The following is an 18,915-nucleotide window of genomic DNA, read 5'->3' on the forward strand; positions in this document are numbered from 1 at the left end:
GCTGAATCAAATATTGTTGACATGCAGGCAAGTAATCCTAATGATCCATTCTTGGTCCTGGCATAAGGGGAAGTCCAAAATCTGCAAGACTGTCATCAACACAAAACAACTGGTCAAACAACTGGCCCTGGCAGTGAAGACCTCTATGGCTGTAGAATTTTCACATTCACATCATTCCAAAATGGACCCATAACCAGACCTGTGATGAAACTTCAATGTATTTTATAAAAAATAGTTGAATTTCACAGAAGTGAAGAGATACAATTGCACAATGGTGGACACAATGGTATAAATACATATCGAGAAATTGCTTGCAAGAGGTTTAAAAACAGACTGTACAGCACCGCATCTGAAATTGTGTAACAGCCAACAGTATTTTAAATTTTGTCACCCCTAAAGAAATCAATATCTGAAATATTCAACTTTGGAAGGTTTGTTTTTTTTTAACCAAAGATGATTGATGCACATTCTGTTTCAATTTAATGTCCAAATATATTTTGATGTTGAGCAATTGGCCAGATTTTTTTTAAAAAAAATGATGTATGGTATAAAAAGACATTCATGCAGTTAAGCCACCATTAGTCTCTGACTCTAATATAAGGCAGATCATTAATCTTGTTTTTAAACAATGTCTTTAGCCACTGAAATCAACTTTAGTGCTTTCCATGACAAAGTCATGGCAGGCCTTGTGTAGAGTTAAGAAAGATACCTGTAATTCCAACCAGGTCATTTTAAAGAAAGGCTCCGCCATATTTGGAATACATTATACTGTAGAAAAAGCTTTTATTTTATTCATACTGAAAAAAGAACTTAAAAGAAACCCAGCAGGATACTTTTGAGTTCAGCGTACATGACACTGCTTTGAGGTGGCCAAAATCAACGTAGAGTTTATGTGTCATCTTCTGTTTTAATGATGTGGAAAAGAGTGACGTTGAAGAGGACCTGGTGTCCATTATTCCAGGCATACAGAGCCCTATCTCTGGCATTGTAGTCAAGCATGGATATATGAAAGTATTGATTATGAAAGGGTATGTCTGTGTATTCGTACGTGGAGGTTTTTGTGGAGTATGAGTAGTAGACCTTGGCTCCGGTTAAGTGAGAATTGGTGACATACAAGGTGCCACAGATCATAAAGGATTCCCCAGCACTTCTCTTTGGGTATCCTGTGCTCCAGCTTTTCATCACTTCCAAAGTATCCTGGTTCAGTTGACTAATGACAATGTTGCCTGCATTCTGGTTGGTCGCGTATACGGCCCACAAGCCAATTTCATCTGCCATCAGGTCGATATCTGAGAAGCCACCCCAGGAGTATGGGTACACGTTGTGAAAACCTGCATACTCCAGGCTACGCTGAGCAAGCACCCGCCCAGTATCAAAGCTGTACTTGATGATAATGTTGCTCTGGTATTTGTTAAAGTAGAGAGACCCATTATAAACCACATGGTTGGTTCCTGACCACTTGAAAGGGAGATTATATGTCCTTGACTCAGCTCCACTGACAAAGTCTGCTATTGATTTGTATTCACGGACTATTTTGTTGTTGGTATAACTGTCCATGTACCAGACCTGAAAGCAGAAGGAAGAAAAAGCTGTGAACTTTTTAAAAACATCATTTACCAATCAAACCATTATTCTAAACACACTTGATTTCCACCCTGCACAAGAGTCTGATCTCACTCCAATTTATCAGGCCTTGATATCCAGCAAAAGAAAATCACATGCTTATTGCTGGATATGAAAACCAGCAAGTTTATTTTTTGTTTGCTTATTTATTTAACACATTTTCACACATAGGACCTTGCCATGCAATAGAGCAGGGGATCCCAACCTTGGGCCACCAGATTTTGTTGGGCTACAACTCCTATCATCCCTAGTCTTAAGCCACTGTGGAGATGGGAACTGTCATCCAAATCAAGGTTGGGAACCCCTGCCAAATACAATCAGGAGAACCATGTGTGGAGCTCAGGATTGTGCTCTTATACACCTTTATATGTGCCTTTCCCAACATGGCTGCTGCTGTCTCCATGCTGATTCACCCATGTGGTTTTGTCTTGCTTTCAGGTTCAAATAATACACAATACACAATTAAATAAAACATGCTTCCAAAGGCACTGGGCATCATTCGTGTGTTACGTAAACATGCATGGAAGAGAAACCACTGGAGATGAAGCATTTGTGCTTTTCTGGACTGACATGGGAGCAATTTCAGAGGCAGCAAAAGCCATACCAGTAAATCTATGGATAAAGGAAAGGAAAGATTGTGCTGTTGAGTCGGTGTTGACTCCTGGTGACCACAGAGCCATGTGGTTTTCTTGGTACAATACAGGAGTGGTTTATCATCACTTTCCTCCCGCACAGTATGAGATGATGCCTTTGCCGTTGTCACTGAAGTAAGCTTCCACCTCCAGCACCTTCCTATATCGCTGCTGCTCGATATAGGTGACTATAAATATATATGTACTAGGCACAGTCTGGGAAGCATACTAGCGGGGATTTGAACTAACAGCCTCTTGCTCCCTAGGCAAGCTGCTTCCCCGCTGTTCCACCACAGCTGAAAAATCTATGGATAGGAGAGGGGCTTATTCTTATTGCTTTGGGGACATTAACCATGCATGCAATGAATGCATCTGGGGGGCACCATTGCAGCAGAAAAGTCCATCTGATGGATGTTTATTCATTGTAAGAGCTGAAAAGTCCCCGGAACATACAGCTGTACATGTGGAGCTGTCCCCGGAACATACAGCTGTACATGTACATCTTTCTGTGTGCTGGGACACCCTGAAAAAGCAGAATTTCTGAACACATAGAGGAGAGCTATGTACCCAAGTTCTGTGCACGTATCATTTCACATGGTGCCATGAATGTGCATCCATCAGGAGTCAAACATTCAGTGTTTGAATTCTCTTCTGATTGGCTGGGATATATACATTATACTGGCAATCACAGCCAAGCAAGCTCACTTGTCTTCCTTTCACAGTTTCTTTAGATTTCTCCGTTACTTTAGTAGGGGTAGAAGTATAAATTGGATTTCAACTCCTCTACTATTTCTTACTTACTTATCATATTTTTATACCATCTGATATAGACATCTCTAGGCGGTGTGCAAAATTTAAAACAATATTTAAAAAGCAGCACAGATCCAAATACATGAAACAATTAAAATAGTAGCATAAAATAGAAATTAAGACAGTAGCATAAAACAATTATTAAAACAAATTATTGAAATTTATTCTAATTAAAAGCCTGTGCAAACTGGTAAGTCTTGAGGGTCTTCCTGAAAACAAACAGAGAAGGAGATGCTCTTTTTTCAACAGGGAGCATATTCCAAAGCCCTGGGGCAGCCACGGAGAAAGCCTGGTCCTGGGTCCACCAAACAAGCCAGCGGCAACCGTAACTGGACCTCTCCAGAAGATCATAACAGGTGGCAGGGTTCATGACAAAGGAGGCGCTCTCTTAAATACCCTTGACACAAGCTGTTAAGGGCTTTATAGGTGCCTATTTCTTAGTTCTATTTCTTATTTATTTCTTAGACTCTTGGAACTCCTTTAATCCATCCAGCAAGATATAGTAACCAAATAATTGACCTCACTGCTTTCACCAGGCAGTCGGGCTCTACGTGGGTGGGACCAATAATAGAGCAGATGCTCTGCATGTAGACAACTCTGGTTCAGTTTCCATCATCTCCACTTAAAAGGATCTCAGATGCTGAGATAAGCCCGAGGTCTTCGGGAATCACGGCCAATTAGGATAGACAACACTGGACTAGATGCACCAATGATCTGACTCTATATAAGGCTGCCTTTGCCTGTTCATTGACCCACTCAGAGAATTACTGCTTAGCTCCCAGCCAGAAGTAATGGAAACTACATACTCTGTTGTTTTTCTCTGATGCTAATGGATCTGTCATCCATGCTCCAAACCGAGTTCCAGATGTCTTGACTGTAATAGGGCCAGTGATTTTCATCAGTTTGCCACATGCTGAAATTATAAAAATAAGTGAATCTATACAAATCCCAAACTATAACATAGGTTGACTGCATTCTTTCCCCAGATATATGAGGCGTGAAAGGAGACAGAATAAAAATCCCACGGAAAACTGATATTGACCATCTGCTTTTTTGTTCTAATCAAAAGGACAGTTAAATGGACAGTTTGAATGGACAGTTTAATTAATGAACAATTACATTAAGGGAAGGGTCATACTTCAATAGCAAACAACAACAACAAATATTCATATACCACTTTTCAAAAGTTTACATAGAGAAATAATAAATAAATAAATAAATGCATATGCTTTGCATTCAGAGGGCCCCAGGTTCAATTGCTAGCATATTCAGCTCATAGGTAATGTAGAAGACCCCATTCTTGGACCCTTCAGAGCTCCCTACAGTCAAAATATTGAGCTGAAGGTACCATTGGTTTGACTCAATATCAGGGTAGCTTCATATGTTCAACATGGGTTTAAATACTGTGTTTGTGTACTGTGGATTATAATATACAAATGCAAATAGTCCTCAAAGATGTGAGCATTCAGTCTATTCCATGGTATAGTATTATCAGAGAAGGAGTGAAGAGATGCAATTTCAAATCCCCAGTAAGCTATGTAGCTACTATCTCTCAGTCTTGCCTACCCTACAGGCTTGTTGTGAGGATAAAATGAGAGGGAGACTGAGCCATGTATACCATTCTGAACTCCTTAGAGGAAGGGCAGGATTGAAATGTAATAAATAAATGATCTATGCTCTAGGGCGGGGATGTGAGAAAGAGAGCAGAGACAATTCAAAGTATATAACTCCCCCCCACCCCCAATGTATTAAGCTTTTCTTAAAAGCCCAACATGTAACTGTATCAAGCATATACATTTTCCTCGGGGACTTCTCTCTATACAGCAATGCATAGACTAGTATTGCTAGCAATTACAGAAAAAAAGACTTCTCTCAGGTTATCAGTATCTCCTGTCATCTCAAGCAGTCACCATCAGAATTTGAGATTTTTGTTCACCACTCAGTTTGCCTGCTGATAGATGTTTGTCTGGTGACAGGATTGACCAGTAAACAAAGTGACTGGTGAAAGAAAATGTAAAAGTATGAGGATTGCTTTGCATGCATAATGTTCCTGAAGAAGACCACATGGCTGAAATGATTATATGCTGGATTTTAAAGAAAATTTTAAGAAATGTGTTTCTATGTCTGTGTGTCTGTTGCATCTTTAGATTGCTTTGTTTCCCTCAATCTTGCTTTTAAAAGAAAAAAAAATTGTTTGACAGGGATGTCCACATGCAAGACCAATATTAAGTGGTCTTTGGCAGTCATGCAAAACTGAATCAAAGCCTGGAATCTTCTTCCAGCCCATAATGACAAGAGATTCAAAATTCAACCTCATAATTGCCGGACGCCTATAGGTATATTACTCTTACTGTCCAAATTCATGTCTGCATGTAAAGGTCTTTGTCTGTATGGATGGATAACTTCATGGAGGAGAGGTCTATCAACGGCTACTAGTCCTACTAGCAGGATGCCTCTGAGTACCAGTTGCAGGGGAGTAACAGCAGGAGAGGGGCCATGCCCTCAACTCCTGCCTGTGGGCTTCTCAGAGGCATCTGGTGGGCCACTGTGTGAAACACGATGCTGGACTAGATGGGCCTTGGGCCTGATCCAGCAGGGCTGTTCTTATGATGGACTAGGATGCCTTTTACCATCTGAGCAGGAAACAAAAATATATCTCCCTCTTTCTGTTGCCCTTAAAGCAACAGAAGAAGGGAGAGATTTTCCCTGCCCATTCAATTATTTTAATAAATGCCAATCTCACTAACTACCCCCAAGCAGTCGTCTGGCAAATTTACAGTTACCTCCAAATTTAAAGACATCCTGAAAACATACACAGGGAAGCCATTTCAGATTTCTGAGAGGCTGGACAAAAATTCACAGCAAGTTCAAAAGCCTGTTCTTGGATACTTGAACAATTAGACAGCAAAAAGGAAAAAAAGGGGGGGGGGGAAGCTGTGTATTTAAAAAGCATTTGAAGTAGTTATAACAAGGGCAATGTTATCAATACAAGACAGACAGTCACTTTCCCCCCTCTCTTTTTAAGCAAAGAATTTTTTCCCCTTGGCATGTATACCTGGTACACAGGCCCATTTAATTTTTCATAACAAAAGTCACTCAGTGTGGAGAGCCAGCAAACTGGCTAGGCATAAAGGTGCTCAAATTGATCTATCCCCTAATTGGCCCCCTGATCACAAGATTTAAAAACAATGAGTTCACGATGTTCTTTTGCAGAGGACTTAAAAACACCCCCCTCCAGTTCTGTTTTGTGAACCACCCTATTTCCACTGAAGTCACTGGGATTCCATTGGGTAAAGTAGTTATACTATATCGAGTGGTTTGTGTATGATATTGAAATCTCAGTGTTTAAGGAAGGGAGCACTGCAGTGTGTGCATGTGTGGGGGTAGGGTAGGGTTGCTATGCTGAAAAATGTATGCCATCTAAATTAGTTTTAGAAACGCATTGTTCTGTCTGGCATATAATGAAGTCAGATTGGAGACAAACAGGATAGTGTGTGATTTGATTGCACTGGCAAAGTTGTAGCTTGATTTTCTACACTTAAGTTACTAGTAATGAATGCGTTATATCATCTGAACCTCTTTCATTCAGTTATAATTGGGCTAATGCTCTGATAAGCTGCCTTAAGGCATTTAGTCCATTGCTAGGGAAAATGATATAATGAAATATACATAATATGAACTAAATAGATGCTAAAACCTATGGATGACATAGGCTGGAACTAGATGTTCTAGAGATGCGTGGGTGTTGCCAAATGTAGCAGTCTCATGTCTTCTCCTCTGTTCCTCCCTGGTAACACCTAGTGCTACTAAACAAAGTACTGTACATTTCCCTGCTCTTGCAAATAGCAGCCAGTGAAACAAATCTAGGACAGGCAGGGTACAGCATGGTGATATCCTTCCATGCATTTTGAGGTCCTAGATATTAGGGGGGAAAGGGGAGAGACACAGGGCTGCTGCTTTGGGCAGGAACAATATATTGGGCAGGAACAATCCTCTCCGGAGAGGAGAGCTGGACCTGGTCTTGTGGTAGCAAGCATGACCTGTCCCCATAGCTAAGCAGGGTCTGCCTTGGTTGCATATGAATGGGAGACTTGATGTGTGAGCACTGCAAGGTATTCCCCTCAGGAGATGAAGCCGCTCTGGGAAGAGGAGAAGGTTCCAAGTTCCCTCCCTGGCTTCTCCAAGATAGGGCTGAGAGAGATTCCTGCCTGCAACCTTGGAGAAGCCGCTGCCAGTCTGTGAAGACAATACTTAGCTAGATAGACCAATGGTCTGTCTCAGTATATGGCAGTTTCCTATGTTCCTATGTTCCTAATACAACTCCCATAATGCCCCACTCACACACATTATATCATTCATTATGATGACACACTGAGCATGTTTAATAACTGAGTTGTATATGAAATCCAAGGACTGAAATTCTGTTGTGGCCCACAATTTAGTCATTGCATCTGGAACTAATTTAAGACATAGTTGGATCAAATGCCTGTATTTTCATGTTTCTTCTCTCCCAATTTCCAGTTGGGCAACTGGGCACCCTCTGAACATCATTTTTTAAAAAATGGAACTGAAAAGTTAAGCTGCTCATCCCACCCTGGGGAAAATAGAAAGGGATATAAACATAAAATGAAGCTATAATGTGGTGCATAGTCAGCCATGCATAACTCCCAAAAATAAAATTAACAGTGCTTTTTAATATTTCAAACCACATTAACCTGCCCAGTAACCCTCAGTGTTGGGGTGTGATCCAGAGGAGTCAGGAATAAAGACCTGTCAATTCAGGGATAACTTTTAGGCCATCAGCTTTTTGCTTGTCCTCGCATGAATTTGGCCTGTCAAAATGCACAAGGCAAAAACATCTGATTCCCAAATACTGGCCATCATGATGTGCAATGCACTGCTAGTACCAGCAAGCACTGCTGAGTACATGTCAGGCAGCCCCAAGGGTGTTGAGGTGCAAGTAGGCAGATGCACAATTCCTTAAAATTTGAGCCTGGTATTTGCGCAGCACGACTGCCATTTGAAATCATGCAAGTAGTGCTGCACAACTGTGGGTGTGTAATTTTAAGTAGTTGCTGGAGATCATCAGAGCTGCCTGGCACATGTGTAGCATTGCTGGCTGATGGGCAATGCTGGCATTGCATTGTGCGTCGTGTCAGCCAGTTCTTTTAATGGAACCATTTGCTTCTAGAGAAAGTAAAAATAAGTTGTGAAACTGCTTACTCAGTGGCAAGGATAACCTCTTACCTGAACTTTCTATCCAGTTATACTAGAGATAGTAATTTTTATATGAAGGAAATGTTCCTAGGAAGAGGAGCCGAAGTACTCAAGAGACGGGAGATTTTTGCTCATGCATATGGATCTCAAGGTCCTTATTTTCACCATGTGTAAACCGGGAGGATGCCAACTTAAAGTACTCTCCCACTGATAAGTCACACCCTGGAAGAGCTACAAAATGTAGAATGACCCAGATTTTCATCATTGGAAAGAGTGTAACTCTAATGAGAATTTTGACATGTTGTGGTTAAGTTTTTCCATTGCTGGTTTCACGTCTAGGAGTCTCATTCTTAAAAAAGACAATTAGAACTAATCTGTTATCGGAGCCCCTTCTATCTTTTATTCACCGCCTTAAGTATCTGACCATCACTGACAGCAAATTTATTGATGGTGGCAGCAATTTTAATTTCCAGGCAAAATGAGTATAGTGATTACATTCTGGAATTCTTAGCAGAGTGTCTAGATATCTAGTTCCCAGCCCCACTTTCATAATTTGTGACCTTTGTTTTCTCATACAGCACCTATCCTCAACAAGCTACATTGTTCTGTTTCTGGAGATAAGGAATGAAATTCCCCAAAAGGCAGATACAGGGGATGGGCGAGCCTGCATCTACATCACTGCTGCTGGGATGGAAGACAGCACTCCCCATGTCCATAATGGTAGCATCAATCTCCACAAATGTAATGTAGGTAGGCAGGTGAAAAACTGCACAGACTGAGGCAAGATGCTATGTAGTTTGCGGCGATCAAGTACGCTGGCTGACATCCAGACTAAGTTAAATCATGACTAACTTGTTCCATTAATTTCAACAGGACTACTCAGCTTTAGTAGCTGTCAGCCACTAAATGAACATGTCGTGATCATCCATACTGCGCCACATACACACACCTCGAATCTGTCTCTAGTGGCTTGTGCAGCTCTTTACCTTCTAGCTACAATCTCCTGCCCCTTCCATCTCTACTGCTTTCATCCCTTGTATCCATGGATTGTCCTCTCTTCAGGGCTATTTCACATATTACACGGCAGCAATAGGGAGCCACAGCCAATCCCTGCTCTCTGACAAATGCACTGGCATAATACATGGGTCTTCAAACACCTGTTTGTCACATTGTGAGGTGTACACTGAAGAAAAAAAGAATTGTAGGTGTCCTTAGATTTAGCACTATTGTCTTCATTCCAAATAGCTTCCTAGAACAATTCCAGAATCTGGGCTAAATGCAGTTCAGTAATAAAGAGAATGAGGGCAGGGGGGAGCGTAAGATGATAATCACTAGTCTATGCCTCTGTGTAGCTTCAGCCAAAAGTGCCTATCAAAGGAGTCTGCATAAATGCTTTCCCAGTATTTGCTCTCCTTGGCTGAAGTCTCATTGAGCTTGACTCAAGCTGCAATGCCTTCCTGAAACATGGATTCTCTCTCTTGTTAATGAGGACATTTCAAAGTCCTGTAACTTAAGTGCCTGCAAAGGTCTACTAAGATGATGAGAGCTATGTCCCAATGTACAGCCATCCCCTGTGGTGTGCACACACAGATGCCTCCATCCCCTGTTGGTCCCCTATCTGTCCCTGCCCTTCCAAACAACAGACCATGACAAACTTCAGTGGAGTATCACTATAGTAATGTGGTGTGTGTGTGTGTGTGTGTGTGTGTGAGAGAGAGAGAGAGAGAGAGAGAGAGAGAGAGAGAGAGAGAGAGAGAGAGAGAGAGATCCTACATTTCATAGATGCCCACTTAAACATTTTTGCATTTCCAGTTTAGCACACAAGCATCCAACCAAGGGAGTGGGAATCTGCCTTTCCAATATGCCCTAAGATGCCTCCCCAAGATAAAGGTTTAAAAAAGTATTGCCACATTTAAACTGGGGGGAAATGCTGACTCTTATGAACTGCTTTTGTTGATATCTAGGGGGGAAACCAGAAAAGGAACTTAACTTGATTAATGAGCCTTCACAGCCATCTGAGTTTCAACAGCTGCACCCCCTGCATTTGCATGCAGGAAACTGCTCAGAGTGACAAGGTAGGCCCTGAAGCATGTCTCACTGTGAGCAGCGAGTATGATGGATCAGGCTGCACTATTTTTGAGCCACTTAAGGACCCCACTGGAAACCGCTGGAAGAGAAAATTACTCTGAGAAGAACACCCATCAATGGCTTACTAAGTACTGACCTTGAGAACATAGTGAGTAAGACTCTGGGCTGATGGATGGGTCAAGCAGGAACAATAAGATCAGGGCAGGAAAGCAGTGGAGGAAATACAGGCACCCATCTGCTTCTTGCTGAAATCCTCCCTAACAATTGACTGTTTCTATGGAGCTTATGCAACCAGGAATCATGTCAATTGCCTTCTTTATCCAGTACTCCATTCACTGAGAAGCTGATCGATGTGAATTAAAGCTAAGCTGAAGCACTTCTTATTGGGAAACCCTAGTTATTCCCACACCTGCCCCATTGAGAACTTGATCCTGAACAGTGTTCCTCTGAATAGCAATGTAACCAATTCATTTATTAATTATTTTTAATTTTTGATATTAATTCTGTTGCCTCTAATTATTTAGGAAGAGTTACAAGATTTAAAACTAAAAGCATCAAAACATTCTAAAAGAATAAGCAATTAAACATCATGCTAGAACCCAACCAATTCTTAAGATTAAAATCCGATTTGATTTTCACCATGAGGAGAAACTTTAGTAACTGTGGGGGAGCTAATGAGAACACCTTACATTGATTTCAGTGGATTTAAGCATGTCTAAATTTTATTTTATACATACCTGGAGCAAAACCTGTAGCTGCTTCTCTGAGGGATTATCCCATAAGAATGCACTGTGTGTGTGAACATTGGACCTGGGCAGGCAGAACCAATTGTGTGGAACTTTCTCACCTAGTTGTCATTTTCTTCTTGGCAGGGTGATGATTGGTTGAGAAACTACCACATGATTGCCCACATACATATCGCTCAGGTAGTTACACACATGTCACAGCTGCATGGAATTGCACCAGGGAAAAGTGTTTCCCATGCAAGCTGCGCAGGTATTTGAAGGGGGTCTAACTTGAGTTGCCTTTCTCAAGCTAGCGTGGTGTAGTGGTTAGAGTGCTGGACTAGGACCAGGAAGACCCGAGTTCAAATCCCCATTCAGCCATGATACTTGCTGGGTGACTTTGGGCCAATTACTTCTTTCTCAGCCTAACCTACTTCACAAGGTTGTTGTGAGGAGAAACTTAAGTATGTAGTACACCGCCAGGGGTGGAGCCACCATTGGGCGAATGGGTTCAAAGAACCCAGGCCACCAATGGGAAAAGGCCACCAAGCCCCGCCCCGTGGCTCAGGCTCCAGAGGAGCTCAGAGCAAACTCCCCCCCTCCCATGCCCGGGCTGCCGAAAGCCCAGGCAAACTCTTCACCACTTATTTCAGGCAGCTCCGACTGCCTGATAGAACGTTTTCCCCTTTCTCTCCCTCCAGAAAAGTTAACAATTTTTTCTTTAAAAGAAACCCAATATAATAAAAGATGTTTTGAGATATTCAATAAAACAATATGAGAAAACAGCAATATAAAAGGGGGGGGAAGCATCATCAGACAATAAAAAGCCTCCTATATTTAAAGTATTGGAAATATTTGAAATGTCAGATATATAAAGTATTGGAAATAAAAAGGTATTTGCCTGGCATTGTAAAGGCATTCGTATAGGTGCCAAGCAAGACTCACATGGAGGAGAGTTCCACAGATGGGGTACTGCACTGAAAAGGTCCTTTATCTCATGGACACCTGCTTCAATTCAGGTGGCAGGAGCACCCATAGAAAAGACTCTGATGATGAATGCAGTGGGTGGGCATGTTGATATGGCAGAAGGAGTCCCTCTAAGTATCCAGATCCTGAGCCATGTAGGCCTTTAAAGATAAGCACCAGCACTTTGGGTTGTGGTCAGCACTGGACTGGGAGCCAGTAGATCTCTTTAGCACTGGTGAAATCCCATCAACTGATCCCAGCTGTTAGTCTTGCGGCTGTGTGTTCAACTAACTTTAGTTTCTGAACACTCTTCAAAGGCAGCCTCAAGTCCATTTAATATTAGTGTCAACAATGATGTAACCCTATATATGCAACATTATTAGTAGTCTTTTCTTTCATCCATAAGATGAAAGAATTGCATTTGGCAGTGAAGCCTGAAGATGCCATTTGTTCCATTAGGAAACATTAGGAACTTGGAATAATTCATACCAGAAGCAATGAGTTTTCTTATGGGGTTATTGTAGTGGACACATTTTTGTTGTTGTTAGATCAAGCACTAGAAACCTTAGTTTTCAACTTATTTGTAACTTTAAGTTTAGAATCTGATTGCTATAGCTCAAGGGTATATGAGAGGGTATCTTATTTCTAGGCCTGGACATCAGATAGTTTAAAATCCAGAGGAGTATACATGGCTTCGTACTAAACATGACAAATTGTCTCTCTTACCTGCTTACAGAAAGTCTTTCAAAGGGTTTTGTGCCCTATGACCTAGGAGGGTGTATGGGGACCTGCCCCCTTTAGGAATATTCCCTAGATTTTCAGTTTTCAGTTTATTAAACAGGAAAATAACTAGCTTTTTTACTTATGCAGATATAAGGGAAAACTTGCAGGCAACATTCTAATGAATTGCTCAAAAAGAAATAATTGTCTGCTCCTGGTTTTCAGTGTATTGGCCAACAAGTGCAACTGCACCAGGATGACAGAAAGCCACTTGGCAATGATTTCTCTTAACTTGTTTAAGTGTATTTGTTAGATTATAGAATTTTACATAGGAAGCTGCCTTCTACTGAGTTGGACCATTAGTCCATCTAGCTCAGTATTGTCTCCACTGACTGGCTGTGGCTCTCCTAGGTTTCAGGCAAGAGTCTTTTGCAGCCCTATCTAGAGATGTCTGGGAGTGAATCTGGCACCTTCTGCATGCACATAAATGCTCTACCACTGAGCTGGGGTCCCATCCAGTGTTCTCTCTAATTCTTTTCATCTGTGTGCGGAATTAATTTTGTTCTGAGCGGGATTTAAAATTAACTGAGCGGACATCAAAAAACTTGTGAGCGCACGCACGTGAGCATGCCTTAGAGGGAACACTGGTTCCGCCTCCTTAGGGGACTATCTTACAGCAGATAGTGCTCTCAGGTGGTCACCCATCAAAATGAAAACCAGGGTGGACCCTGCTTAGCAAAGGGGAAATTCATGCTTGCTACCACCAGGCCATTTACTCTCCTCCCCATTTACACAGGGCCACTTGTATAAAATCTTTCATACTTCACTTTATGATAGACCCCATTGCAGTGTTCCTTTAATCCTCCCCACAGTAGTTATCTAGTTGTTTTGAAAGTTAGCCTCAGCTGAACAAACTCTCTGGCAGTTTGAAGTGGTAGCCCAAAACATCAGTGGGCATAAAGCAGGGTGCAAAATGCGCCCCCCTCCCCATGCACCCTCCCCCCCTCTTTAATCCCCCCTCCATCTTTTCATAACCAGCCCAGTGTGCACAAGGGAGGTGGTGGAAGAGATACAAAGAAGGGGTCTGCACTGACTCAGGTGTCACCTCTGTGAAAAAGGAAAAGGTGGAAGAGGACAGGAACATCTTGTAGTGGTTCCTTGCCCAGTGTTGGCTGTGTTACTGCTCAACGAAGAGCTGCTCCAACGACGGTACACAGAAGAGGAGAGTAGATGAGGTGATGGGAGGCATCCTGCCACCCCACCAGCGCCCCAATAATTTGCTGCTTGAGGGGGCTGCCTCATGGAAATACTACCTATGGCAGTTTAGGAAGCAACAAGGACTTTTTGAGGTATTTTTCAGACAGATTGGACACACTCAAGTCAAATTAGTAATCTAGGACTGTGTTGGAAGTTCTCACCTAAGAGTTTTTGGCTTGAATTTCACAGGGGTAATGGTGAAATGGAGGTTGAAACTGCTGCTACTTAACTTTTCCCCACTGCTGTGTGTTGCATGGCCTTGCTGATATTCTTGGCAGGAAGTGGCTGCCGGCTGCCATTTTCTTCCCAAAGCTTCTAGAATGATACTATATGATAGCAGCATCACTCTGAAGAGAGCTTCAGGGAAACAAATGGTAGATGCCAGCTGGTGGGTGCTGGGAAGAGTGCTGTTTCTGGTGAGCTTTGCCATCCTACCCCCCAAATGGCTGAAATAGCCCCCCAAATCTGCAACATGAAAATGGTGTGGTGAAAATGGGGGAGGGCATTTCAGCTCAGCACTAATTGAAACCAATGGACTACCTTAGTTGTTAGTACCTAGCATAGGGGACTAACTTAAATCCCATTGCTTTCCATAGAACTTAGAGTGGAACCAGCAATTCTATATTTTATTAACTTGTCAGATTATATTACATTTCAGTTTGCTTTTAAAATGAGATGTAGTTAAAAACAAGCAATAAGAAAGCAAATAGTTTCATGTTTTCCCCTGTAGAAATGGCAAAAGAACTCAGTCCCCAAACTGTTGTGTGTGGAGCCTTCCTGAGAAGCAATTTAGTATTGTGGCTGAGTGTGAGCTTGGGAGTGCCAGGCATCTGAAATATCACTTCAGCCATGAACTCTTTGGTTGCCTTAAGCGAGTTGCTCTTTCCTCAGCCCCCACTTGCAATACAGGAATAGTAGCAGCAGAGTGGAGTCTAAAGTTAATCTTCACTCTAAATGGGGGGGGACAAAAATTGGGGGAACTGGGGACAGTTTTGGAGGCAGCAAGCCTTTTGCAAATTATGGAGATTTATTAATGTTGATGTTGCAGCAACAGCTGGTGGTACTTTTTAGGGAAGTGAAAATTGATTTGTACCCGAAATGATTTGTGCCCAAAATTGGCCATTTTGAGTGATTTGTGGACAGAACGAATCGCCTGATGGCCAATCCGAAACGAATGCCCCGTTTCGGCTCCAAAAGATTTGTAGTTTCAGCCCCTCCATTTTGTGATCGGCAAGTCTCTCTAGTGATGAAATCTCCCTTTAGTTCCTCCTCTTCTGACATCTCTTTGAATTTCCCACCCTTCAGGGCAGAAGGGAGTTTCTTTCTGGAGCGGCCACAATGGGGAATGCGGCGGAGGAGGTGGACGGATGGGTATGGAGGTGGCGGCGGTGAAGCGGGTGGGCGAAAATGGTGGGGAGGGAAGGAGGAAGCCCGGTGCTGGGGAGAGAAAGCGCTGTCGGGGGGGAGGGAGGGAGGGAGAACAGGGACGGACTGGGGATAGGAAGGAGAACAGAAGGCGCAAGGCAGGGAACAAAGAACAGAGCAACAGGGAACAGAAGGCGGGGAACGGAGAACAGAGAGCAACAGGGAACGGATTGGTGCAGAAGGGAGGGGGGAAGCAGCACCAGCGGGCAGAATAGATTGCAGCCCGCAATTTGGATTTGGTTTCGGAGCAAGTTGGCTCCGAAACTAAAAATTTGGGGTTTGGGGAGGGTCGATTTCCAACCCTCCCTGAATTGGGGGGGCTTCGGATTTGGCCAAAGCAGAAATAGAAGACTGAAATGTACACTCCTAGTACTTTTATGCATTAAAAAAATAATTAAAGTACTTTTTTGCTTCTACCACAGCTCCCTTCCACAGTTGCTGGCCACCACATAATGCCCCAGACATAGCATTACTCCAAGGGATTATGAGGGAGAAACATGATAGTTGCCAGCTGTGGAGAGGAACTCTGTTACCACCATCACAGGCAGCAGCAAAAAGAGGGGGAAAATGTTTAAAGAACTGCCAAATGCCACCACTGTGCTACCTATGGTAACCTCCTGAATTCTCCCCCCCCCCACAAGTTCATTACTCCCCCTCCCACAATCCCCTAAATGCTTCATCAGCTTCACAAGGCAATGGCATAACTTCCCCAAATGCCTGCCTTGAGGAGTAATGGGCTGGATGAGGGATAACAAACTGAGATGGAATCCAAAAAAGATGGAAGTGCTCCTTGTAGAAAGCTGCAATTCAGGAAATGGAATAGATCTATTGGCTCTGGATGGGGTTACACTCCCCCAGAAGAATATGTCTACAGTTTGGGAGTACTTCTGGTACTCATCTTCATACTTCATGGTACTTCCAGTCATCTCTCTGATACCTCAGGTGGAGGCGATGGCCAGGAGTGCTTTCTATCAGCTTCGGATGGTTTGCCAATTGTGCCCTTTCCTGGAAATAAGTGACCTTGGTGCACATGCTGGTAACCTCCAGGCTTGACTACTGCAATGCACTCTCTGGGGGGCAGCCTTTTTATGTAGTCCGGAAACTGCAGTAGCTGCAGAATGCTGCTGCCAGATTGGTCTCCGGGACGTACCAAAGAGACCATATTATTCTGGTTTTAAATAAACTACACTGGCTACCAATAGGTTTCCGGGCAAAATACAAAGTGCTGGTTATTATCTATAAAGCCCTTAATGGCTTGGGCCCAAGGTATTTAAGAGAACACCTTCTTTGTTATGAACTCCATCACCCATGAAGAACTTCAAGGGAGGTTCGTTAGAGGGTGCCACCAGCTCTTCTGGTGACGACTCAGAGGCGAGCCTTCTCTGTAGTTGCCCCAGAGCTGTGGAACACACTTCCTGCTGAGATTAGAGCTGCTCCATCCCTGTTGGTTTTTAGGAAACAACTAAAGACACATCTCTTCAGCCAAGCTTTTGAGCTATTTAGCAGTTTTATGGATAGTTATTTTAATTTGAACTTTTTATATGCTTTAATTGTTTTAAATTTCTTGGTTTGTTTTATTATTTATCAAGAAAGGAGAGCTGGTCTTGTGGTAGCAAGCATGACTTGTCCCCTTAGCTAAGCAGGGTCCACCCTGGTTGTATGTGAAAGGGAGACTAGAAGTGTGAGCACTGAAAGATATTCCCTCCCTGGCTTCTCCAAGATAGGGCTGAGAGAGATTCCTGCCTGCAGCCTTGGAGAAGTCACTGCCAGTCTGTGAAGACAATACTGAGCTAGATAGACCAATTGTCTGACTCAGTATATGGCAGCTCCCTATGTTCCTATATTGTAAACTACCTAGAGTGGGCACTATACAAATATGCCTTTAAATAAATAAATAAATAAATAAATAGACATATAGATAGATAGATAGATGTCTCCCCACTTTCATGAACTACAAAGCAGGTCATAAAAGTGGGATGGGATGGGGGTGAGGAGGAAGGAATTTTGGACCAGCCCTATGCTGGCCTACTTCATTGTATATTGTAAGGGTTACTGAGACAATGTATTTTAAGAGCTATTTAATGTTTTAATAGTATTGTGCTGATGTTTCAGTTCAGTTGGAAAACAGATACAAAAGAGATTGCTTTAAAAACAGTAGAATGTTGCTATGCTGGCAGGGGTGAAGGCAATCGAGGAGATGAAGGAATGATCCCCTGCTATGCCCTTCTGTCACCTCTGAAATGAACTCCAAACATTAGCAACTATGAATGCATTAGGTGGCCATAGATTTTCCTCTGATACAGGTGCTAGCTGCAAATGCCTCCTTAATATTACTAAAAAGTTGCTCTTACCAATGGTTTGATACAGTATTGTCAGCAAGACAAACGTCTCCACTATCTATATTTATTAGGGATATCATTCTGGATTCACAGCCAGCATTTGAAGGAGATCAGTGGGCCATAAAAACCATCTGCCAAATACATTTTCTACAATAGAAGAGATGGCCAGGGATTAATTGAGAGCTGGGACAGAACTTCAGAACCAGTTTTAATGCCAGCTCAGCCTCCAAGCATGCAGGATAGTAATGCATTTGTATTTCATTCTTTTGCTAAGATAGGGACGGTCTCTGTTCCTGCTATTATTTTCCCCAGTTGCTGCTAGCATATAGGATAGAAACTTCCTATTGCACAGGGTACCCAATTCTTGGGGAACCTGATATATTCCCCAAATAGGTTTGTGGGGCTGTGCCATTTTGTAGGAGCAACAAGAGTTGACATTTAATTATAGCTAACACTCAGACAGTGATGTCAGGCCTCAGAATCTCTTTGGGGTGACTTTATTTCTGTATTTCTCAAAGAGGAGAGGATGGCCCACTGAAAGGGTTGCCAGACATTTGTATAGTCTACAGGTAGCAGGACTAAACGTATGAAAACTCAAGGTTTTTCTATAATGTGGGCAAGAGCCTGAGAGGAATTGCTGACGGTCAAGAATGCAACTACTTGTGGGATCATTTACCTCAAGCTGGCACTGAAATGGAATGGAGGTGGAGGCGTGATACAAGTTAAAGGCATGTAGGGACTGGAAAGGGAAAACACCCATCTAGACTGACCTTGTGTGCTGGCACGCACACAATCACCTCAGAGCAATTAAAAGTTAGCATGGAGAGACGGAAATCTGCAGCTGCCATGGCCTAAAGTGTTTTGTGAAAAAAGCCCCATGCCTCAGATTGTTCATGGGCTGTACTGCCATTACGATGTGTTTTGAAATAAAATCTTGCAGTCCAACTCTAATCTTAAGCATTATTATTATTAAATTATATTGCATCATCACTATATTTGGTGCTTTAAAATACTGACAAGTCTCTGCTCCAATCAACTTAATAATCTAATGATAATTATTTTCCCCAGTTGCTGCTAGTATATAGGACAGAAACTTCCTTCCCTCTATCCTTG

General features: G+C 42.5%; 1 protein-coding gene across 4 annotated transcripts in view; it reads right to left on the reverse strand.

Moving 5' to 3' along the window:
• Positions 1–200: 200 nt before the first annotated feature.
• OLFM3 (olfactomedin 3) overlaps positions 201–18,915 on the reverse strand; it is a 235,445-nt gene continuing 216,730 nt past the window's right edge. For all 4 annotated transcript variants that reach the window (XM_053245633.1, XM_053245632.1, XM_053245631.1 and 1 more), the window contains 2 exons: positions 3,872–3,978; positions 201–1,566 (listed from right to left, as the gene is read on the reverse strand). In XM_053245633.1, coding sequence (XP_053101608.1) covers positions 889–1,566; positions 3,872–3,978 — 785 coding nt within the window. In that variant the 3' untranslated portion in view covers positions 201–888. The remainder of the gene's footprint in view (positions 1,567–3,871; positions 3,979–18,915) is intronic.

Source organism: Hemicordylus capensis, chromosome 4 (genome assembly GCF_027244095.1).
Source record: "Hemicordylus capensis ecotype Gifberg chromosome 4, rHemCap1.1.pri, whole genome shotgun sequence".
In the NCBI taxonomy this organism is placed as follows: Eukaryota; Metazoa; Chordata; class Lepidosauria; order Squamata; family Cordylidae; genus Hemicordylus; species Hemicordylus capensis.